Genomic DNA, 25,403 nt, shown 5'->3' with positions numbered 1-25,403 from the left:
AGGCCTCTGCTCTCTCTCCTCCTTTTCCGCTGTCATTTCTCCCCTCTTTATCAGCCCTTTCATCCCATTTCCCTGAAGCAAAACCCAGGCTCTGCAGAATGCATCATAATCTGTTTCACATGTGGACCAACATTTTTTGAGTTAAGTATTTGCAGCTCTGTTTCTGAGTCAGCCATGGATGATTCAAGGATTCACATCATGTGTTACGCAGTTTGGGTAGGGACAGCATTATTATTATTCAAGTGCAGATATTTAGTAAACATGGGGCAATGGGGCTAAATTCACCCACTTATACTTCAAGTTGATCCTTGGAGTGCTAGTCGTAAGCATAGAGAGGTGTGTTCTGAAAAGCACTTCTGCTCACGGAACAAGTCAAGAGATTGTAATTTTGCCTTTTCTCTACCTGCCAAACATCACCTGTCTCCATCTCACTTAATTAGCCAAACTTTTATCATCTTACCCACCCATATCCACTCTACTGGGACCATCATAAAATTATAGGTAATAAGCTTTCTTAGAATCTCTCCCTGCCTTGGCTTTCTCATCTTTTTTAATTACAGCTTTATTGAGGTATAATCGACAAAATTATAAAATATTTAAACTGGACATGTGGTGATTAGATAAATGCATACATTGTGAAAGGATTCACCCATCTCTGTAATTAACACATTCATCACCTCACATATGTATTCTTTTTTTTAATGAGAATATTTAAGTTCCATTCTCTTTGCAAATTTCAGTTACATAACAACAGATAATAACACAGTGTTACCAAATATAGTCACTCTATTTTGCCTTTGGTTTTCTAATCTTGGGGGATAGTTTGTTCTCTGAGATATTATAGGGCAGAACACCAGCTCCCTCACCTGAAACAGCAATCTGAATTGTCCCTTCCCATGCTTTCTCAGTGCCACGGCCTATGGGATGAAGATGACATTACCGACAGTGGGACCGACAAGGAAGAGTCAGATGATGAACTGTCCCTCAGTCACGGCAGAAGGGACTCCTCTGATTCTCTGAAATCCATCAACCTGGCTGCGTCCACGGAGTCAGTGCACGTGTCCTTCCCTGAGCAGCTGACGGCTGTCCGCAGGAAACGTTCCAACAGCAGCTCCCAGATATCCCACAGATCCAGCTTTTCTTCAAATAGGTCTCAAAGAGGTATCCCTGGGCTGGAAATACCCCCTGAGGTTCTCCTTTTACTGGTGCCAGTGTGTCTGGGGCAGGGAGTTTGTTGGGTGCTACCAAGCAGACAGGTATTGTGATGTGAATTGAAAGTGCTTTGAAATCAGACAGACCCGAATTCAAGTGCTGACTCAGCTGTGTGTGTGACCTGGGGCAGTCACATCATTGCATTGCTCTAAATGTCTAATTCCTTCCAGGACAAAGACTCCAGATAATTGTGAAAAGTGGCCAGCATAGTGCAAGGACCTAATAAGTGTTGGGCATACAACAGTTTTAAAATCAGATCCACAGATTCTGCTGGGTGTCCAGAGTGCTGTAAATCACAATTTATTTCAAAAATATATTTATATTTCATTGATGGGAACTTTCAGCTATACTATCTAATAATTTGTTCATGTATTTATTAATTTCTTACTAAGCAGTGAGTGCAATCAGAAAGTAGATATGCCTTCCAGTTGCCACTCTAGGAGTAATTGGGTATTTGTATTTATAGCCCTCCTGTATGAAACTTACCAAATATTTGTGTACAGTCATGCATTGTATGACTTTTTGATCAACAATCAATGATGGACCACATATATGATGGTGGTCTACCATGTAGCCTAGGAGGCTAGTAGGCTGTACCATCTAGATTTGTGTACACTCTGTGTTGTTCACACAACCACAAAATTGCCTCCTGACACATTTCTCAGAATCTATACCCAAAGCATGTATCATTAATTGGTGCATGACTATATTCATCTTCAGAATATACTTTTCAGGCAGATGCTGGAAGGTCCTCATATTCATTTTACAGTTAGAGAAATGAGGACATGAGAAAAGGGATGGGCCATGGACCCAACCTGAAAAACCTTCAACCTAGGCCCCCCAGGTAGTACTAAAAAAGCTGCTCTTCCCAAGTGTTTCTTCCTGGGACAAAGATCACATAACAATCCAGGGATGACTCAGCATGGGGTGTACAAACCCATAGATGCATTTTGCCTCCGAAGCAGACTTGAGACAGCAGATTCCAAATGTTCAGTCACTGCTCTGACAGGCATGTGTGTTCGTTCTTCCCTCTGAGTCTGTTTCAAGCCATCCCTTTGCCATGGGGGCGCCAGGGACTCCTGTGATACCTATGTCAATTAGTCTGTGCCTCACAGTGCATCTTGGCTTCTTTTTATTCCTAGGCAGCACAAGCACCCGAAACAGCAGTCAAAAAGGAAGCAGTGTTTTGAGCATCAAGCAAAGAAGCAAAAGGGAACTTTACCTGGAAAAGCTTCAAGAACATTTAATCAGAGCAAAAGCACTTACCATAAAGAAGTGAGTGCATGCCAACACTTGGGTTGTGGGTTTTATTTTAGGGCTGGGGGACTTTGGGAAATAATTGATAACAATCATTTCATATATACCAAAGGTGAAGAACAGAGAAGCGGCTTCTCATATCACAAATATCCTCTTAAGGCAGAAAAAAAATGACCCATTATTAAAAATAATAATATTTTAAAAAATCACTTTTCAATAAGTGTTATTCATTTTTACATTCGTTGCATTTAGAAACACACATTTTCTATTTGAACAGGATAAATAAATAATCTCAGAAGCTCACAGTAGGTAATTCCAGGCATTATCATGGAAAGACTACTGGATAGAGAGGAATTTCCTGTCAAAGCCGGAAGGGCCTCAGACATACACTCTCATCCTAGAGAGGAGAGACTGAGGCACATGGTGGGGAGATGGTTTGTCATTGTCATGTAGCCGGTCTCCAACAAAATGCACAGGTTCTTCCCAAGTGTCAGGGCTGCAGACAAACAGCAGATGAGGAAGCAACATAGAGGACGCGCAGCAGGGCTGGTCCTGAATATGGGCTCTGAGGCCAGGAGGGCCATCCACACCTGAACATGGCCTTGAACTGAAGGTAAAACCCAGAGCACAGTAAAGATAAGGCAGAGGCTGGACAGACAAGCCAGAGCCAGGAGGACATGGTAACAAAGGACAGTGCAAAGTGAACTCAAAAGCCCAGGGTACTCCCTGGGAACCACGAGAAGAGAGGCCCAGGACCCACCTGGGGGAAGGTCAGGGCTGCCTAACGATGACCTGGCGCCTGGTCAGCCCTTCAGGTCTAAGCACCCTCGTGTATTCCCATGTATTTCTCAGTCCAGCCCTATGCCTCAGGTCTTATTGCTGCCTTCATTTTACAAAAGAGGAAATGAAACCTAGGAGAGTTAAGTAGCATGCTCAAGGTCTCACAGATGCAGAGTAAATGAATCAGGTGACAAACCCACCTAAATTTCAGGGTTTTATATCACTGTAGCACAAGAAAAAAGGTTCGTGGTCCTACCTTGCCAGTGAACTTGTATGCACTCTGTTCGAGCAGGAGCCACCCCCAGCAGGACTGCCCTGAGGCTGAGAGAGGGAGGTCTAACCCGTTTGGAAAAAGGAATAGAATGACTGTAGAATCTGGTCATTTCTCCACTTGTACCTCTCCTGAAGCAAGGGGGTGGGGGGTCCCTGTTTTGCAGGACTCTGCAAATATATGTGCCCATCAGACAGTTCTTCTACAACCTCATCCACCCAGACTACAGCGCCGTGACCGACGTGTATGTACTTATGTTCCTGGCTGACACTGTTGACTTCATCATCATCGTCTTTGGCTTTGGGCCTTCGGGGTAGGTAAAGGCCACCATGCAGCCAATAACTAATAGTGATCTGTCCTGTGAAATGCCACTCAGGCCTGAACCTGTTGTCTCTTTCCCAGAAACACTCAGCAGCCGCAGACATCACCTCTTCTCTGTCCGAGGACCAGGTGCCCGGGCCGTTTCTGGTGATGGTCCTCATTCAGTTTGGAACCATGGTGGTGGACCGAGCACTGTACCTCAGAAAGACTGTATTGGGAAAGGTCATTTTTCAGGTCATTCTTGTGTTTGGAATTCACTTCTGGATGTTCTTCATCTTGCCTGTAGTGACTGAGAGGTAAGGTCTTTGGAAACTGTTCCTGCTGGTTAAGATGGGTTGGACTTGGGAGATTTACAAAGAGTAGCCCAAAATTTGATAGGGAAAGACCTGGTAAGATCCTGGAGGCTAATACCACTTTCCCTCTATCACCTTGAACCCTAAGCATCTTCTGTGTTAACCTTCAGTTCTCCAAGGACTCCACGTCCTCCCAAATCTCAAAACCCTTCCTTCTCTTCTCTTCCGCCTCCAATCCACAGTGCCTCTTCTTCCTCACTCTTTAGATCTCAGTCCAGGTGTCACTTTTCCCAGGTCTTCTCACCCCACACCTCAAATTTAGTGCTTAATGCATGAACGGATGAATGTGTCAATCGATAACAGAAAAATAAGGGAGACAGCTATAAATAGGAACTGTTAGGTTATGATAGTAAAGGGTCCACAGAAGGGGCACATGGACTGGTCCATATGATGTAATAAGAATGATATTTTTAATAAACATCATTAAAAGTCTTCATGTATAACATTAATTTGATCTTATACATCAGAGACATTCATAGCCAAGCCTTCAGAATAACATGTCAATAAGTCTGGCTAATTGGAAGTGTGAATGAAAAGTAATGAAAATGGATTGAACTTTACAACATTATAGTTGTACATTTTTCTTTTTCTCTTTTTGAGCTTTAATTTTGGACAGAGTAGCCGCAGCATCCACATTGTGAGAAAATGTTAATAGTAAATTTACTTAACAGCAATTTATTTTATTTAAGGCTTAAACAACTGACTAATGCGCTAATACCTTAGAGACACCATTCATAGGATTTTTTTTTTATTACCCTACCTTTTGCCTTTGAAGTGATCAACTATACATAGTGAATTTCTTAGAATTGACTGAACTGACTTAAATGCTAGAGGGGCAATTAGGCTTTTTTTAAAATCCTAAACTGGTATCCTTTTACCAGAAGAGAATTCCATTCCCTCACTTTTCTGAATGTTTCTGTTTTAGGAAATTCAGCCAGAACCTGGTTGCTCAGCTTTGGTACTTTGTGAAATGTGTTTACTTTGGGTTGTCTGCCTACCAAATCCGTTGTGGCTACCCAACACGAGTGCTTGGAAACTTCCTCACAAAGAGCTACAATTACGTCAACCTCTTCCTGTTTCAAGGGTAAGGACACAGGCTGTGTGCCATAGTCGCTCACAGAGGGGAGGCTGCCAAGTGAAAGGCATTCTGCTTCCTACCTGGGAAGGAACAGGAAGAGGAAGAGTGCTGATGTACAGGAATGTAGATCATCATGAAACTCTTACAGTATTTAGCAAAAGAACAGATATGCTTCTTGAAATACCTTTCTATGTGTAGTTGCCACTCACCTAGCCAGGATGTTGTTCTAGGATCATCCACAGGGGTTAATTTTCTATTTCTATATCCTGCATAATTACCATGATAATATTTTGGGATTCATGATCCTTAAGTATAAATATATTTCTGGGCACAATGAAACAGAATATTTGGAACCTAGACTATTCCAAAATACCTTTGGAATTTTGCATGTACAATAAGTCCATCCATTGAATAGGCCATTTATTCCCCCTAACATCCGTGGGAATGCCACGTGACTTGCTTATTCCTGGTAGTAAGTTAGCTGCCGAAGGAAGCATATTACTCTTCCATGTGAGAATTTTATTGGTTGCATCTCCTCTCTGTTTGCTCAGGAAGCAGACATAAAAATCGGACTGACTGCATAAAAAGTCAGTCTGCTCCTGGCACAGCTGGCTCCTACTTAGCACCAAACCTGGGGGCTAGGGACTTGGTCATAAAAGCGGTATTGAGCATGCTCAGATGTTAGGAACCTCCAGTGCGGAACAGTGTTTCACTTAGTGCCATCCTGTGCGGGGCTGATATTTCTTCCCTGTGTTGAATTAGTGCCCTCTGGACAAAGCTGTGTAGCCCACAGGAGAATACCAAGCAGTAACCCAAGCTGTTGTGAGGGCTGTGGAATGAACCTAGACCCTCCAGCCTGGGAGAAGCTGTCAGTCAAGAAACAGGGGGCAGTCCCCAGACTTGAGAGGAGCCCAGGCCAACTTATTCCCAAATGAAATATAAGAGACTGAGCCAGAGTCCTGTTGGCCTTAGTCATCTAGTAAGTCTACTGTGTGCCCCCAGTGACATGTCCTGTTTCCTCTGATGGCTCTCATTTGCCCTGGTTTTTCACTTACGAGGTGTATTAACTTTCCAAGCTCATTCAACAACCAAGCCCCAACAATTCAATAAGCCTGTGACCAACAGATTATTGTAACATGAACAAATAAATGCTTACAAAAGCTAAATTATAGATATTTGCAGATGATATCATTTTATATAGAGAAAATCCTAAAGACTTGCCCCCCAAAACTTGAGAACTAATCAATGAATTCAGTAAAGTTGCAGGATATAAAATCAACATACAGAAATCAGTTGTGTTTCAACCACTAACAATGAAATATCTGAAAAAAAATAAAGAAAAACTTTCATTTACAATAACATCAAAACAATAAAATACTTAGAAATACATTTAACCAAAGAAGTGAAAGATTTGTACAATTTCTTATAAAAGAAATTGAAGAAGACACCTTTAAACACTTAAAAAGGGAATACCAGTTTGTTAAGACCATCAGCCAAAATAGAAAAGAAAAAAAAAAGAAAGAAAAAAGGAATGGAAAATACCAATTCATTTATTAGACTTCTAATGAAAAGCAGTTGTATTCCAAGTTGGCTTTTACCATAAGGGTCACCTTGAGAATTTTTTCTAAGATCTAAGAGCTAAGACATCAAGTAACTGCATGAGTTCCCAGGGTTAGCTGGATATTGGGGGCCATCCCAGAACTGTCTCTCTAACAAGACGTGGTTTCTGCCAGGTTCCGCCTTGTTCCATTTTTGACTGAGCTAAGGGCTGTGATGGACTGGGTGTGGACAGACACGACCTTGAGCCTCTCCAGCTGGATCTGTGTGGAGGACATCTATGCTCACATATTCATCCTGAAGTGTTGGCGGGAGTCGGAAAAAGTAAGCCAATAAAAATGCCTTATCCCTATTTGTCTCTCTTAGATACAGACTGGTTATAAGATTAATGTGAACTTTTGCAAGTTTTGTGGCCAAATAAATGGAGACAGGGACAAAACTACTAGGATTTATAAAGGTCCTATTGATTTTCACCCCACTAGAGTAGGGAATTTTGGACATACTGCTGTCTTAGCAATAGCATCCAGATGTGTTCGTCTTTTGGCCACTTTGTATTGTAGTTATTTTTAAAAGAAGAAATTATATATTGCTGTGTGACTCAATAATTCTTAAATGACTCATTGGGGAACAGGAGGAAATTTGCTATGGTGGAGAAAAGTGGGGTGAGGCAGCTTGGACTCAGGCTCACCACCTGATGTCCTTTTTGATGAGGGACAGACAATGTTACTGCTTTGTGCCAAGGAAATTGAAGTGCAAATACTGGATTATTCTTCCAGGTTGAATGTTAAGGTTAAAAATAGAATTACAATTATTTATAGGATTCTCAAGTTCAATGTATGAAAGCAGGAATCTCTTGCATAATAACAATAGAAATACTCAAGCAACATTAACTGAGGTAGTGTGAAATGTCTTTTTTTCTCATGTCTTTGAAAAAGTCCCCTCTAGTCCATGTAATCTCTGTATTCTGCAGTTTCTTCTGAGAATTTTAGCTTTGTAGTCATGGGGCCATTTGTACCTCTGTGTTTCTGGCATTTGTGGGAGTGAAGGAGATGAGGCTGGTAGTATACTTGTATTAGCTTTTCCTGATTTTTAAGGTACAAGGGAATTGATATAAGGACAGAATATGAGAGCCAATCTACCAAAGGGACATAGAGGGTAGAAATCAGAGTGACAAAGGATCTGGAAATCATATGAAAACAAGGAGGAAGAACCAAGAATTATTTAGTCTGAAGAATTATTTTAAAAAGGGGGGGGAGGAGGCAGACAAACTATTTGAAATATTGGAAAATAGATTACAATTTTTAATTAATTTGTAAGATCCAAGAAAAGTAAACAAAAGCTCCAGTAAGTCACAATGGAACATAAAGATCTTCCTAAAAATCACAGAAAAGAAATTGAAGACACCTTTAAACATTTAAAAAGGGAATCCCTGTTTGTTAAAACCATTTAAAAAAAAAAGGAAAAGCAAATCTTACCCTTTGCGACAGCATGGATAGACCTGGAGAACATTATGCTATGTGAAATAAGCCAGTCAGAGAAAGACAAGTGCCATATGATTTCACTTATATGTGGAATGAACAAAATAAACAAACAAACAAAATAGAAACAAACTCATAGATACAGAGAACAGACTGAGAGCTGTCAGAGGGGAGGAGGGTTGGGGAGCTGGGCGAAAAAGGCGAAGGGATTAAGCAAAAAGAGAGAGAGAGAGAGAGAGAGAGAGAGAGAAACCTCATAGACACAGACAATGGCATGGTGATTACTGTGACTACCAGAGGGAAAGGGGGGTGGGAGAGGTAGAACAGGGTAAAGGGGGATACATGGTGATGAAGAGATTTGACTCGGGGTGGGAAACACACAATACAATATACAGATGATGTGTTATAGAATTGTACACCTGAAATCTATATAATTTTACTAACAAATGTCACCCCAATAAATTAAATTTAAAAAAGAAATAAAAGCCTCATTTTAATGTATCACCTTAATTTAAATATATGCTTCTACCTTATGCTAAGTCTATGGCTATTTAAATCACACTTGGTAAAACATTTTGAGAAATCTGGGTATGTGAGAGGTAAGTATTAGGGATTCTAAATGAATCTGACACTAGTTTCTACTTCATCCGGTAAGAGACTGAAACATTACCAGTAATTATCACTTTTCCATATTGAATGTAATATGTTCCTGGGGTTTCATAAATACACTTTATGAAGAAACAACAATTTCCTGAGAGGCCAGTGTTGGTGTGAGCACACACAATGCAAGCCACTCGCTCCTAGTCATATTTTACCATGATTTCCATGCAGCCACTTCCCCAAACACTTTTTTTAAACATGCTTCTATTAACTTCAGAAAGAGGAAGGGAGAGGGAAAGAGGGATAGAAACATCAATGATGAGAATCACAGATTGGCTGCCTCCCGCACGCCCCCTACTGGCGATCAGCCTGCAACCTGGGCATGTATCCTGACCGGGAATCAAACTGTGACCTCCTGGTTCATGGGTGGAGGCTCAACCACTGAGCAACACTGGATGTGCCAAAACACTTTAAGAAGCTGTTTGGAAATGCAGCATGACCAGAACTGCAAACTGGAACTCTTGGTCAAGAGTTGGCTCGCCTAGGAAAGGGGTGATGGAGCAGCACAGAACAGGAAGGTGACAGTTGCTTTGAACGTGAATGGAAAGAGCCTCATAATTAGAGAGAGGCCAAAGGTCTTGGCCCTGTTCTGCCCTGGGAAATGCATGGAGGGGTGAGCAGAGAAGGGGGAGGAGGTATGGGGATTACTGGAAGCTTTTCGAGAGGAGCCTCAAAGATCAACTGGCCTTCGGGAGAGGAACCAACATGGTCCCACAACAGGCAGAAGAGACTCAAACTGCTCTTGACAGGGAATAGATAAATCTCCTTTAATGCACCAAGCTCTCCATTATGTAATACTAGGGTGCTGTTGGAGTGGGTTAAGTGGCCCATTGACTAAACTGGCCTCATTGAGAAAATAATGAAAAAGCAAATCTGTTGTGTATGAATATGTATTTCCAAATTTTAAATATTTTAGCTTTTCTTTTAAAATAGAAAAATTTATACAATAATATCAAATTCCAATGCAAAGGTATTAAAATACTGTCCTTAATATGAACCTCACCCAACTTCGCAGCAGAGTCATTTAGAAGCATTATCTTTCGTGCACTGAGTCAATAATGCTTCCCACACTGGCTCTGCCCCGCCCTCCAGCCCAGCTCGTGTCCTCATGGTTCCAAGTCCATATTCAGGAGCTACTCAGTGTCAAAGCTTGGAGATCCCTTTAGCAGTGAGTGTCCTTTAAAGTCCCCAGAGAGGTCTCTGCAGGCTTCCAGACCTTTCTCTTAGTTTGTAACCCAGAGCTCAGTGCCTACAGGTAGAATGCACATTATGTGTTCTCGCCCTAACCTACTGAAATGAGTTCATCCTAATGGAGTGTGAGCCCCAGGTAGGGAAGGGGGGACAGCTTCCAGATTATATACATAGCCTAAGTCCAGGGGTCACCCTGGAAGGAAAATAGGTCACTGAGAAGCAACATTTAATAAGCAAGGAATATGCACATAGAGCTGGAGCAGTTTTAATATCAGACAGCAAAGCAGGCTCCTTCCACCTTGCCCATAGCCTCTAAGAAAGAGCTTAGTGGGTCCCTTGGTAAAGCAAATGGAAGTGATTCCAGCCCTACTAAGTGCTCTTGTCACGCAAGTCCCTTGTGTGACACACACACCTACCACCACCCCCAACCCCACCCCTCTCAGCATCGCACCCAAGCAGAGAGAGGCCCCTGTGGAGTCACAGTACCAAGAGGACTGTGCTGATCTTACAGATCTTACGGCATGCCTTGGACAACATTGTTTTGACAACACGTGATTAATGAAGTGAAAATGTTTTTCCACCCACTAGCGGGGGAGAAGGGTTCAGTTGAAAGGCACAGCTTTTGAATGCTCAGGAATTTAAAGTAAAAAGTCTTTCTCCCACATGATCCCATAAAACCAGAGGCTTTATTCAGCACAGAATTTGATCCGTTTGTCCTGAGGTTTAGCACCAACAAAACCCACAGAACAATTTTAAGGAGAAAGTCACTGAGGTCCTGTTGGTCCCTCATGGCACCGTGGTGGGGATGTGTAGGGAGCTCATCACATCTTCATGTCACTACCTACCTTGGTTCCCAGGTTGGGCCAAGGTTGCTCCCCCACTTCAGAGCAAACAGAGCAGAATCAGGACTGAATCGAGTCACAACCCCATGAGACGAGCACTCGTCCACCCCACCTGCTTCCCAGGGGACAGTGGCCTGAGCCTTGTGTGAACTCTTCTGTTGCAGAGATACCCTCAGCCCCGGGGGCAGAAGAAGAAGAAAGTGGTGAAGTACGGCATGGGAGGCATGATCATCGTTCTGCTCATCTGTATTGTCTGGTTTCCTCTTCTCTTCATGTCTTTAATCAAATCTGTCGCCGGGGTGATCAACCAGCCCCTGGATGTCTCGGTCACAATTACCCTGGGAGGTTACCAGGTAATGGCCGTGCACTTCCTCCAGGTCTCACTCACCTGCAAGTACCTTACCTCACAAGGCACTCTTTCCTGATAACCCCCTACAGGACATGTAGTTAGAGTTTGCCAATCCACATTTCCTATCTAAATGTTGACTTCTCAGCAAATATGTGATGTTTGAAATAAGGGGCAGAAGGCTATGAGAGGAGAGGTCTGTTCTGGTTTGGGGTGCAGGAATAATCACTTCAGAAAGAGCTCTCTGAGGCGAGTTGTCCCTGGGTGCTCAGAGGGTGACATCCTATGCAAAGCTTTTCCCCTTGACCCGGGATGCAGAGAAGAGCTTCAGAATGTTCACAGCACTGTGTCTCTTGTTTTCCAGCCTATTTTCACAATGAGTGCCCAGCAAAGCCAGCTGAAAGTTATGAACCATTCCAAGTTTAATGCCTTTATAAAAGCTTTCTCTAGTGACACTGTAAGTAAATGTGTATAATAGATTTCTATGAAGAGCTTTCATCTCGGTGAGCTGAGGGGTTGTCATATTATTCACTATTTTGCCATGGCCTGGGAGGGGGGGGATTTTCAGAGATTATCAGTTGTACACAACAGATTCCTAGCCACTGGCCACTTTGATAATCAAAGACATCATTTCTATATTATTGGATGCAAGTGTTAATAATCATAATTTTATTTCAGAATATTTCAATGTAGGCTCAACAGGGGTTGATCCTTTTAAAATATTTTTAATTTTTTAAGTTTTGAAAGATATTTATTCTTTTGACTGGTTGGTCCAGGGATCCTCAAACTTTTTAAACAGGGGGCCAGTTCACTGTCCCTCAGACCGTTGGAGGGCCGGACTATAGTTTTAAAAAAAAACTATGAACAAATTCCTATGCACACTGCACATATCTTATTTTGAAATAAAAAAACAAAACGGGAACAAATACAATATTTGTATTTGCATGTGGCCCGCGGGCCGTAGTTTGAGGACCCCTGGGTTGGTCTATTCTGAGAATCTACCCTAAAGAAGTAATTAAAAATATGGGAAAAGCACTATGTTGGTACCTACTTTTGACAACATTCCCTGTATTAGTAAAAACTGGAAGCAGCTTGAGGATTCAACAAGTAGGGACTGGTTGAATAAGTCATGGCATGTGTATGTAGTGAATTTGATTAGCTCTGTCTACCCTAGGGTGGTCGTAGTAGAAGAAGGGGGCTTTATATTTTCTTGACATACTTTGTATTTTCTTTACATACAATATTGTCTGAATATTTTCCAAGCCACTTCTGTAATTAAAAAAATAATCATTACCTTTTACAATTAAAATTTTCTTTACAAATAATATTTTATAGAGTTTTAAAAATATGTCTTTTTTGATTTTAGAGAGAAGAAGGAAGAGGAAGAGAGAGATAAAAACATCGATGAGAGAGAAACATCAATCGGTTGCCTCTACTTGCCCCCTACTGGGGATCCTGCAACCCAGGCTTGTGTCCTGACCATACGGAACCAGTGACCTCTTGCTTCATGAGTTGACTCTCAACTACTGAGCAACACCAGCCTGGCTACAAATAATATTTATTATTTAATTTTTAAAAAGTGATTAGGCAGTCCTGGCTGGTGTAGCTTAGTAATTAGAGCATCGGCCTGTACATCAGAGGGTCTTGGGTTCAATTCCTCGTCAAGGGCCATTACCTGGGTTGCAGGTTCCATCCCCATTCCTGGTTGGGGTACCTGTGGGAGGCAGCCAATCAATGTATCTCTCTCATATCAATGCTTCTCTCTCTCTCCCCCTGCCCCCTCCCTTCACCTCTCTCTGAAAAAAAAAATCAATGGACAAAATATCCTCACTCCTCAAGTGAGGATTTTTTAAAAAGTGATTAGGTAAGCAGAGGCCTTTCTCTTCTGTAAATTATTGGTGTAATGCACACTGTCAAAACCAATCTTGAGGGATGAACATCTGTGAGGACAGAGCCAGGATTCCTGGGTCGATGAAATTTGACTATCTCACGAGAGAGACATTTCCCAATAGTTGATAAATTTCCTTCTTAGTGGGAAGGAAGAAAGACACCAAGTCACCTGGTTTACCTTCACTGTTTAACTTGAGTGATTCCATAGCTGTATTGGTTCGGCAGCATCGCCACTGGGCTTTGATGATGTCACTGGGAGGGGAATAGAGTCAGTGCAATGGGACACCAAGATAATCTGTATAGAAATTTTCCTTTCAAAGAAGAAATGATGTCTATACAGTCAGTGAAGAGGAAGAGTAATAACTTTCTTTATGCATCACTGTGTGTGTGATCTATTTATGCGTGTGTATTTGTGTGCATACAGGGTGCTATGCAATTTCTGGAAAATTATGAAAAAGAAGACATAACAGTAGCAGAACTGGAAGGAAACTCAAATTCTTTATGGACCATCAGCCCTCCCAGTAAGCAGAAAATGATACACGAACTCCTGGACCCCAATAGTAGCTTCTCTGTTGTTTTTTCATGGAGTATTCAGAGGTAGTTACTGTATTTCCATGCATAATTTCCCCTTTTCCCCAATCTAAACTCGGGGTGGGGTGGGGAGCATAAAAAGATAGAAAAAATATATTAATGTGGATCTTAGTTCACATTACATCTTGGGAATATTCATTCAATGCTACAGCTAACATTTTTGTTTATTGAATAATGGTTTGCCTGGGAATCATGGACAAAAATACTTATTACATTTCCTTTTTTCTACTAAGTTTCTTTTTTTTCTTCTAATTATCACCTGAGGAAATTTTTTAATTGATTTTTAGAAAGAGAGAAGAAAGGGAGGGAGAGAGAGAAAGAGAAAAAAAGAAAGAGAGAGAGAGAGAGATGAGAGAGAAACACCAATCAGTTGCCTCCCATACATGCCCCAACAAGGGACCGAACCCACAACCTAGGCATGTCACCCAGACTGGAAATCGAATCTACAACCTTTTGGTGTACAGGACAATGCTCCAACCAACTAGGCCACTGGGCCAGGGCTAAGTTCCATTTCAAAGAGAGGCTGGCAATGAGTTCTGTGAGCAAGAGAGAAAGGTAGAGAGAAAAGAGGGTGGTGACTTATAAAATGAAACAGAACCTGGATGTATTGTAAGATTTCCCTAAAAGGTTGAAGTTTGGTCTTTTTATGATTTTTTTCTTTTCTTTTTTTGTTTTACTGAATTTATTCATAAAACCATACAGGTTTCAAGTGTACAACTCAATCAAACATCACCTGCACACTGCATCATGCGACCATTGCCCCAAGCAAAGTATCTTTCAGTCCCTATTCCCTACCCCACCCCTCTTTGCCCACCTCCACCAACCTCCCACTCCCCTTTCCTTCTGGCTATCACCACACTGTTGTCTGTGTCTATGTGTTATATACATGCTTTTTTCCTTAATTTCTTTACTTTCTGCCATTGAAAATTCGGTCTTAATAATAAAGAATATGCAGCCTTTGGACCCCGGCTTCTCACTTGCATCTCTCCAACACCCAGGGAGCCCTAGCAGATCTTTCCTCCAAGTGTGAGATGTGAGAGCAGCGTGGCAGACCCAGGAGAGGAGAGCTGAGGGAAATTGCTCTTCACCTATCCTGCACCAATGGCCAGCATGTGGCCGCTACTTCACCTGTTTAGACAGAGCATGTCTTAGGAAAAGTTCTGGCATCCCAAAGCCAGACGTGTTAAGGAAGCGGTTCAGGGGCCTCAACACAATATACCAACTGATTAGTTTCTTATACCACAGTTGTGACTGAGGACTCTATACAAGTTTATTTGTCAATCAAGCTTTAGGTTCATGTAGGCCCACAATTCTAGCTTCTTCGATGGAATTAAGAAGAATTATGATAGGTACAGAAGAAAGCCTTCTAGAATCTAAAGTGAATTCACAAGGAAAGAGTAAAGAAATATTCCAAAGGGGATAGTTCATAATTTAAAAGAATTTCTTTAATTTTATTTTCTCCTTTAAATGTCCCAAATTCCTCACATGGAATTCTGTACTGCCAACAAATTTACTTCTTAGCCTTTCTTTGAAGACCTACCAAAAAATAACAACATGAAACATCAACTTCTGATTGAAAAAAATTTTTTAAATGTGGATTCCATTAGTCACCATGAACACCAACTTCATTGGATTGACATAGAGTTCTGGAAATGCTTATCAGAGCAGCAGGACGCTTTCTCTTTTGCTCAGTAGACTGTGCCTCCTCATCTGCCATTTGTGTTAAAAGTGTGTGTGGTTTCCCTGGGATTTACTAACTTGGTTGTCTAAGAAACTGGACTTAAAGCTGAGGTGGACAGAAAGGGCTGGGGTTGACAATCGTGGACCCAATAAAACTTTGGTGAGATTAATAACATTAAGAGTCAAGTGAGTTTATAATTTCTCTTCCAGACTTCTGAACAATCATTGACATTGACGTTTTGTGCTTTTTTCTTCACAGAAACATGAGTCTGGGTGCAAAAGCAGAAGTAGCAACAGATAAGCTTACTTTTCCTCTTAAAAATATTACTCGAGAGAATATAGCTAAAATGATAGCTGGCAACGACACACAAAGTTCAACAACACCAGTGTAAGTTGATTGTTCCTGTTACTATAGCTTGAATAGGTGTATGTACCTGGTAAAGAATCTCTACCTACGAATTCATCATGTGCAAGAAATGCAATCATCATTCTTGGATAACTCAAGTGAATTTCTGTTTGGGGGCCTCATTGTGCTAGATTAAAGCAACTCTATCGTCTTCCCTCTCGCTCTCTGTCCCCTAGCCAGGGAGTATTGCTCTCACCCCTGAGCAGCAAGCCGTGCTGTTGTATTCTGTAATCACCAAAAGCCAGGGGAAGACTCTGCAAGACCCCTTTCCTGTTGTTCCTGCTGCAGGGTCACTGAATGCCTAGCTAATGAATGGGGGGTAGACAAAAGGTAAACAGAAATTTGAGGAGGAATTTATATCTTAACATATTATCATGCCCTATAAGTGCTCCATTTCAAACACATCCAAGCTGTGATGTTTAGATTCTAATAGAAGAACTAGTAGGAGAAAAAAAAATGCTATTGGTCTAAGACTGCTAAATGATGTCCACTAGCCATTTCCCAGTTCTGTGGCTAGTCTGCCCTGGCCCCGTTTTTATGCTTTGAATATGAGAACCACCATGACGCAACCCTCAGACAGATTCCTGACTAAAACATTCTTTGTTAATCAATGAAGTTGAAGGTCCCTTGAAGATTGTCAGGTCCTCCTCCATCACTTCCCAGATGCAAAACACAGGTCTAGAACGATGGAATAGCCTTCTCAGGTGACCCAGCTCATCCCTGCAGAGGTAGGATAAGGTTCAGGTCACCAGTTCTCTCCTCACACCTCACTCGTATCACTAGATCAAATGCAGTCCACTTGATTATTGATATTTTTGAAATCCTAAAAATTAAAAGAGCGCTCAATGTTATTAATACAAATGATAGGCTCTTAGCAAGAAAGACAGCCCTTTGCTTCAGAAAAAGTAACAGATATGGGAACATCTCTGCATCAGTTTTAAGGCATTAATTAGCTTGTGTATGGTGTTTAGATGAATGAGCATTTGGATAGAACCTGATGAATATTTTTGGATTCACAAAGGAAAAAGTAAAGTGAATTCACAAGGAAAGAGTAAAGAAATATTCCAAAGGGGATAGTTCATAATTTAAAAGAATTTCTTTAATTTTATTTTCTCCTTTAAATGTCGGAGAATTCTGATTATAACGAATACCCAAAAATGATGGTGACTACACAGTGTATAGACATATAAAGACTCTTGACATTATTTATTTGGTATAAGGTCAAAATAGCAATAAAAAATCAATTTTACATGGTTAAACAACTAAAACTCAATTACCTCTTTTTTTTTTCTTTATGCACAGGACTATCGAAAGGATCTACCCATATTATGTGAAAGCACCTAGTGATTCTAACTCCAAACCTATAAAGCAACTTTTATCTGGTAAGAATGAGAGGGAATCACTCAATCATTCTTTTTAATCTTTCTTTTATTCAACACCTAGGGTTTGCATTTTTCAGCCTCTATCAAACTTCTTTCCAGTTTTCTTTCCCTTGCAAGAAGCATAAGGCTCCTGGCTGTGCTCACCAGCCAGAGGAGTCATTCGCTCAGCTGGGATCCATGTTCTTCGTTTTCTTTTTCTGTTTATTGATATAGAACCTGGTTGACTCAAATTCATATTTAATGACTTATGTTACTGCTTAGACAGTCTGTTTACTTGTTTCTATTAGCAACCATATATGTGGCAGAAAACTGCCTCTTACAGTGTTAAATATGAAGACCCCACAATAAGAGCAATGAAAAGATAGTAGGAAATGTACTTGATTCAGCCCACGGGTGATTAAATATCAATAGTAGTGCTCCAGGGACTGTGTTTCCCCCATACAACCGTGATGGGAATGAATTGATGTCTAACTAGTTGTTGGGAATTATCAGCAAAGATGCCCACGTGATGGGTCTTTCCCTCTCTGGCTGTGATTCTGCTGCCCTGCACATGTGGCCACAGTGACTGACCTTTTTAGTAAAAAAGAGAAACCCCATACACACCTAGGCCCACTCTTTCTTTTCACTTGCGTTGTTAACATGGCCATGTGGACATCCTGGAATCATATGCTGTGGACGGGAACCAGGTTTTGCCATTTGAAGACTGTTGTTGATGTGCATTAAATCCCAAAATGCTCATGCTAACTTGATTTTATATTTTTTCTCTTCCAGAAAATAATTTCATGAATATCACCATCATTTTGTCCAGAGATAATACAGTTAAATCTAATAGTGAGTGGTGGGTTCTCAATCTGACTGGAACTAGACTCTACAATCAGCATGCCCAGGCCTTAGAGCTGGTGGTCTTCAATGACAAAGTCAGCCCCCCCAGTCTGGGCTTCCTGGCTGGCTATGGGTAAGGACCCATTTAACAATGAACAGTTACAAGAGTCTATGTCTGCTAACCACTATGCTGAACTCATAAACTAATACAAAATGATATTAGATGTAAACTGTAATTGAAAAATATGCCCCCCAAAAAGAAAACATTTCTGTTCCTAAAAAAGGAGTCTACTTCTGTATCATATGAAGTTGAAGATGGGAAGCCATTTATCTTCTTAAAATTTTCCAGTTTTGTAGCTGAAATATTAAATTCACAGATCCTTGACCCTTTATCTTAAAAAATAAGGAACCAGAGTCCCAAAGACGTCCCAAGCCTTGTGTGGCTCACACTGCTAATGACGGGACTAGAAGCTATATTTCCAGCTTGTTAACTATATCTTCCTGTTAAGCATTGTTTGATTGATGCGATTCCGTGTTTAAACTTAGAAATTAGCATAAATTTATCTTTCTTTGCTTAGATTTCCTTATGCCCTTAGCAGATACAGGATCAATTAGAAACCATACTTTTGGACAAGTCCAATGTTACCCTTTAACCACATTCTGATGCTTAAAATCCTAGGACACTGTCACACATCCCCTACAAGTAGAAGTAGAAACTTTTCCATTTTCCAGGATAAACCTCTTAAGAAATCACTGTGTAGCCAAAGTTTTATTATAAAAATGAATCTCTAACAAATGCAGTATTATTAAAGTGAAAAGTGTTAGGTACAAAAAAGTATACAGAGTATAATTGGATTTCTATCAAATATATGATATGGTTGATGCATGTATTATATGTGGTAAAATCACCTGAAATTCATACATGAAACTGTTCAAATTAGTAAATTCCAAAATGTGAGATTTCACAGGACTTTTCTTTTTCAAATCTTACAGTTCTTTAATGTGTAATTTTTTTAGAAAGAACATGAATTACCGTTTTTATCATCAAAAAGTAAATGTTTTCACCAGAGAAAAACTGTAAGCTTTGCTAAGTTTATCACATCTTCTATGGATTTTGAAAGAAAATGTTATGCTTTTCTTTTAGACGCATTCTATTTACCATATTTAACTGCTAGCTACCATTTCTGCTTAATTTTTTTTTTTTCAGTATCATGGGCCTGTATGCTTCAGTCGTCCTTGTGATTGGGAAGTTTGTCCGCGAGTTCTTCAGTGGGATTTCTCACTCCATCATGTTTGAAGAGCTTCCCAACGTGGACCGAATTTTGAAGTTGTGCACAGACATTTTTTTAGTTCGAGAGACAGGGGAACTGGAACTAGAGGAAGATCTCTATGCCAAATTAATATTCCTCTACCGCTCACCAGAAACCATGATCAAATGGACTAGAGAAAAAACAAATTGATACCTTAAGACACAGACTGCAAATCAAGATACCATTTGAATTTTCAAAAACAGAAAAAAGCACAATATTCTCATAAGAGCTATGCATTTCTCATTCGATGGAAATGGATTCTCTTCTGACAGGCGGCCAAAGGGAGTTGGCTTCCTTTTGTCGTCGAAGCTACCTTGCAAGTTCAGGCGCTGTTGAAAAAGTTATTTGTAATTCCATTTCTCTGAATCAGGGCTACTTGGTTTATGTTTTAATCAACAGTGTCTTGCATTCTGATAGACTATGTGAAGGAATCGTTGATGGGTCTCCTCCCTCAGAGAAACAGAAGAGAAGAAGGAAGAAGGAAGGAGGCCATGTTTTCCTGTGTGGGGGACCTTACCCTTCCTGAAGAGATGCTACAATACAGGCCACAGCGCTCTGTCACCAATGGGGAAGCTGCTATGGGGAGAATAGATGGACCTCAGCACAACCCGGATATGCAACAGCAATAGGAGGCTGAAAACTCCTAAACATTTCTAGGAGGAAAAGAGAGAGGGAGCTGATGAGCCTTGAAGATGCCAGTGGATGGCTAAGCCTCATTCTAAGCAAAAAGATAACTTAGTGACACTCTTACTGCCTTATCTTAACTGAAGATTAATAAATTTTTTTTCCCGTTAAACACCAGTGACTTCTCAGGAAAAAAAAAAAAAGCAGCAAAACAAATATGTGGACACGGGCTTTGTTGAGACCCAGCTAGTGATTCACGTCAATGGTGGTGGCTGTTCTACTTCAGAGCGCTCATTACTGCTCCTAGTGAGACACAGACAAGAAGTAGAAAGATGGAAAACGCCGCCCAGCAGAGGTGGAGTACCTTGACTTTGTAACTCTTTATTAACTGAGGTCATGAGCACTCTTCTACCTTCTCCATCCCCCAACCTGCTTTTTCCCATTTCGATGATTTAAAGCAATGGTTTTCCAGTATGTGACATTTTCCTTCCTGTTTTTCAGGTATATCAAAGAGTTTACATATTCCAATTCACATTTTTACATCTGAGACGGGTTTTTTAAGTTCATAATTATGAAAGAAATATGTATATTGAGCTTGGGGAAATAAACAATGGCCTTTTCTTAAATTATTGTTATTGGTAATACAACCTCTTCATTAAATAACATTGTAGCATGGAAATTTATGACTGAAATGTAGTTTCATTCCATATTAAAATACAGTTTCTGAGAAGAATCACTGAATGGACTAGAATATGACAAGAAAAATGATCCTATGTAGTTTGGGTTCAGGACTGACTCAAAATAAAGCACATCTTGCAAAGTCATTTTAGGAATATTCTTCATTCTGTCTTTTTGCATTATTTGTTTTAAGTGTTGTGTACAAGGTGTTTTTTAAAATCAACTGAGATAAGAATTCACTTATTGTTAGTTTGATTGGGGTTTTTTTCTCTCATATAGGTGCTCTATGTGAATAACACAAGCAGAAAATAACTTTAGCAAATTAATTTCCAGAGGAAAGTATTACAGTGAATATGGAGCTTTAAAAAAAATAGCAGAGTTCAAATGATGTTCAGTGTATTCTAGAGAATTAGTGAATATTTGTTCAACTATGAAAGCTAGCGTACTTCCAGCCTGCCGAAATAAACGAGTCCAATCATTGAAACAATAAACTCAAACCACTCAGGGAACTCCGGCCCATGTTCTGATTTCCCGACAACAGGAAGAATCATTGTGCATATTTCTGAATCTGAATTCTTTCTTTTTAAAATGTCAACAGGGAATTTCCAGAGAGCACATTATAACACATTTAGGAAAGAGGAAAGTTGAAAAATGCTCCTGAAAAAAAAGTGTAAGGTCAAAGTATATCAGATTGTAATATTCCTCAAGAAAACAATTCCCAGGTTTCAAGAAAAAAAGCCTCCCTGTGTGTAAGGGGGAAAATATCAAAGGTGTTGACATAAAAAATGTCCAAACTTGTAGAGAATTTTTGGAAGAGTTTATTTGAGCCAAACATATGCCAGGAGCAAGATCTCAAATGCTCAGGAGAATGACAGTTCTGTAGTTTCTTTTACGCCTTAAAAATTAAGGAGGGGATGTAAGGAAGATTACATGGAGGTGGGAGAAAGCAAGGTACAGATTGGATTACAAAAGAGTTAAGATTATTTCCTTTAAGGTTGTTATTTCAAAGGTCTGTTAACTTAGATGCACGGAGTGGGCAGGGCTTGCTGAAGGCAAAGATAAGCCTTTTAGTAAAGAAGTTATACGCCTGGGGCATGACTACCCACCAAGACCTGCCCAGGTAGGGATTTATGATCCAATCACCCGGTGAGGTTACTTTCCATAGAACCCCTTTTGTTCACAAAGGACATATGGAAGGTTAACTTACAGAAACGGTAGGAGAGCACACCTCCCAGGGAGGCATGTGCTGGATGGAGTGGAGCTGGAACAGAGCCTGAGGTGGCCTGGCTGCTAGTCCTGGCCTGGCCACCATCAGGCTGGAACCCAGACCCCTCTCCAAACTTCTATGTGACGATATGAAAGGATCGTGCGGCCGTCACCAGCCACACTCTAAGCCCCAAAGGAGCACCTGCCCTGGCCCAGTAGATGCCGCTTACAAACTCAGATCGCCCCCTTCGGCCGGGTCCTCTGCAGATGCCTCTGAGATGGACTGGCACCTGACAACATTTGGAAGAGTGGCCCCCCTGGGAGTGACACTGGTCAGCAAGGAGGGCAGGACTAGGCAGAGGGACAAGATTACCAGCCCTGCAGCTGCAATTGAGGTTCGCCCACCCCTGGGCACTCGGGAGCTGGCACAGCCCTTCCTTGTCCCCAGCAAAGGCATCAGCAAGGCATCGCCACAGCCACCCCTGAGCGCGGCTTCTCCATGGAGGAGGCGTTCCCTGTGGCTGGAGCTTACTGCCTCTGAGGGCACAAGCAGTGCCCACGAACAATTGGTTCTCAGGGACCGCATTGTTTGGAGTAAGAGCTACTTTTTAAATAAAATGTTTTTAATTAAAGCCGTAGAAATCTGGTTCTGTTCCCACATGTTTTATTGATCATATTTAATTATTATTTTTCTACCTTGTATTTTCAAGAAGTGGCCGTTAACTTTCCCTATTGTTTATTCACCTTTTAGTTTATAAATTTCTGCTCCTGCCTTTCTTATTTCTTCTGTTACTTCTTTGTGTTATTCTGGCTTCCTATGTTGGGTACAGAGCTCATTATTTCTAAGGTGAACATTTGAGGCCATATACAGGGCATCCCAAATCAGAAGTATAAATGCTCTAACCTTACAGAAATCAGATTGTACACTTTCTCAGCTTTGAGAATGTTGCATAGCACATGTTAGTTTTTAATTCTGCCGTGGGTGACAGTGTCGGGATGGCCGCTGTCAGACTGGTGGCTCAATGGAGGACGCCTCCGGCTCACCCCCCCCCCCCCCCCCCGCTCCTTCAGACCTGTGGCCGCGGGTCAGGGAGAGGACCCGTGGGTTCTTGTTCTCTGAATGGTCTCCAAATGCAGTTCTTTCAGTTGCTGCTGCTCAGTTTTTGCATTTTGAGAATTGACTGCAACCACTAGCACTAGAGAGTGGCGATTTTGAATGCAATTGAAAGATATTCATTTGTTAAATTAGTAGCCTTTACAGTGCTGGCTTTTCTAAGTTTGTAGTATTCACACTTCTAAAACCATTCAAGTTTAGATCCGCAGTAAGACTTTTGGACCCTCTATGTGGCGAGCCGGCATGGCCATGGCATACTCAGCCTCAAGGCACCTTAGGTGCCACGCCAGCTCAGCCTGTTTCAGTGACCCTGAGAGGGGGCAGTGAAGGATTGAGGAAAGACAGACAAGAGAAGAAAGCTGGGTCTGGGTGGGATGCTGTCCTCTCTGATGGAGAGACAGCATCACGGCCTACAAACCGTGTCTTTATTTTATAGCCAGATTCCACGAGGCAAAAGTAAGGGCATGGTCAGGATGTTTACAACATTCTCATGGGTTTTGATGCTACTCAATTACATGCACCTGACCTCTATCGAGCCCACATCACTCAGGCACGTGGGGACACGTGTTCGGACCATAGGTTCAAGCTTACAACTATAGCTGTTGGCTATAACTGTGCTGGGAGGGCTCTGCCCTCCAAGCTGGGACTTGGCACGTGGCCATGAGAGGACTGTGCTCTCTCATTAGTCCGAGGCTTGAACCTGTCCAAACACTGTAGCCGCTCTCCACACCTCTTTACTATCTTCTATAGATGACTAAGCTCAGCACTAGAAACTGTCAAAGGTAGGGGCTTCACAGAGTTCCAGGAGAAAGGCACATAAAATAGCAGAAGTGGGAGCAGAGGCCGTGAGGGAAGGGGAGGAGGGTCCTCACGGGAAGTTGTGGAAAGAGACAGAGGAACTTCTGAAATCGTCCCAGGAATCTGGAACCAGCCACTGACTTAGTTTGTTTAAAGTGTTTAGGGAAAGCCAGATAAACAGTTCCTGACCTCTTTCACCCAGACCCTCACTCCATCCAAAGAGCCTGAAAAAGATCGCTGGAGACAGGTGTAGGAGCTGCTAGAACAATAAATAGGAGAAGAAGAAATACTCCGTTACCATTGGCTCTTATTAGTATACGCCGAACCCTGTGCGGAAGCATAGAGACATAAAGAAACTCAGATCCCTGCATGGCGTAGGTGGAGCCAGGGCTCGATTCATTTCCCCTGGGAACCCCGGCGGGCCTGCTGGACCTCAGCCTCCTGTTGGAACCCCAACCTTCCTGCTGGAACCCAGCCTCCTGCTGGCACAGCCTCTCCACTGAAAGGCCCTGCCTTAAGCCTCTGTCCTACCCGACCAAGCCCTGCTCGGTCAGCCCTCTGCTAGGCTGCTGATGTGAGCACTCCCACATGTCAGATCTGCTGGGGCCCTAGATTCCCAAATACTTTTTGTTATTTTTGGTGTCAGGTTAGATAAACAGCAATTTTTCATCAGCCTTGTCTCAGCACTTCCCACAATATTTCTTTCCCAGGTTACTAAGTTTCTGGCAGGAAGATGTCGCTGAGGCGCACCCTCTTCCGCCGGAGGATCACTGAATGTCTCCAGGAATGGGAGCAGGTGGGCGAGGGAGGCGGCTCTCCCTTGCTCTCAAGCCACTCGGCTCTCAGGTCAGAGGGCCAGGCAGCTAGGAAACTCGGAGTATTCTAATAAACATAGAGCGTGAGACAACATCCCGGGTGTCAAGTGCCACCCAGATCAAACGTGGGTAATTGGACAACCCTCCAAGGAGTTTTAGCATCTCTCATGTTTCTTTTTTACCCTGAGAATCTGATTCTTGTGCCTGATGGCCTGGTCTTCCCACATTCCTTGGTCATCTTGTAAGTTAGCTCAGGTGAATAGTATAATGCTACAGATATTGGAAGTATATCAACATATTACTGTTAGGAGCAATGATTTAATAAATGACATTTTCATGTTATGACTTTTCTATCATAATGAAAATGCATCTGGAGGAACAGTTGGATGCTGGCAGTTGGTTAAATCTTGCATTGCCCTTCACCAATGACCCTGTTTCATTGTCAGTAGGTACATGTTTCAAAGCTAGACCTGTCAAAGGGGAGAAAACCTCCTGACCCAGGGGAAGGGTGCGTCTTGCCTTCACCTGAATAAGCCAAGCCCAGGGTCCCTCCTGGTTGGGTCGCTGGCTCTCTAACACATGTTGGAGAAGTGCTTTCCCACGGCAATAGTTGGCCACCCCTTGGAAAATCTCCTTGGATCAGCCAAAAGGCAGGAAGCAAGGGGATCAATTCCTTTCCAGAAGAGAAGTTGTCACTGTGCCTGGGGTGGACTTTCCAGAGCGTTTCATTTGGGAGTGAGG

General features: G+C 41.8%; 1 protein-coding gene across 1 annotated transcript in view; it reads left to right on the top strand.

Moving 5' to 3' along the window:
* PIEZO2 (piezo type mechanosensitive ion channel component 2) overlaps positions 1 to 20,875 on the top strand; it is a 330,099-nt gene extending 309,224 nt beyond the window's left edge. Inside the window, 14 exon segments of the mRNA XM_023754259.1 lie at positions 909 to 1,161; positions 2,355 to 2,487; positions 3,687 to 3,817; positions 3,820 to 3,833; positions 3,923 to 4,137; positions 5,120 to 5,278; positions 7,006 to 7,153; positions 11,165 to 11,353; positions 11,711 to 11,803; positions 13,661 to 13,833; positions 15,767 to 15,895; positions 17,216 to 17,295; positions 18,067 to 18,250; positions 19,325 to 20,875. Of these exon segments, the coding sequence (XP_023610027.1) occupies positions 909 to 1,161; positions 2,355 to 2,487; positions 3,687 to 3,817; positions 3,820 to 3,833; positions 3,923 to 4,137; positions 5,120 to 5,278; positions 7,006 to 7,153; positions 11,165 to 11,353; positions 11,711 to 11,803; positions 13,661 to 13,833; positions 15,767 to 15,895; positions 17,216 to 17,295; positions 18,067 to 18,250; positions 19,325 to 19,577 (2,154 nt within the window). The 3' untranslated portion in view covers positions 19,578 to 20,875.
* The last annotated feature ends 4,528 nt before the right edge of the window (positions 20,876 to 25,403 follow it).

This window comes from Myotis lucifugus, unplaced genomic scaffold (genome assembly GCF_000147115.1).
Source record: "Myotis lucifugus unplaced genomic scaffold, Myoluc2.0 scaffold_58, whole genome shotgun sequence".
Lineage (NCBI taxonomy): Eukaryota > Metazoa > Chordata > Mammalia > Chiroptera > Vespertilionidae > Myotis > Myotis lucifugus.
This window is presented reverse-complemented; position numbering and strand designations above follow the sequence as displayed.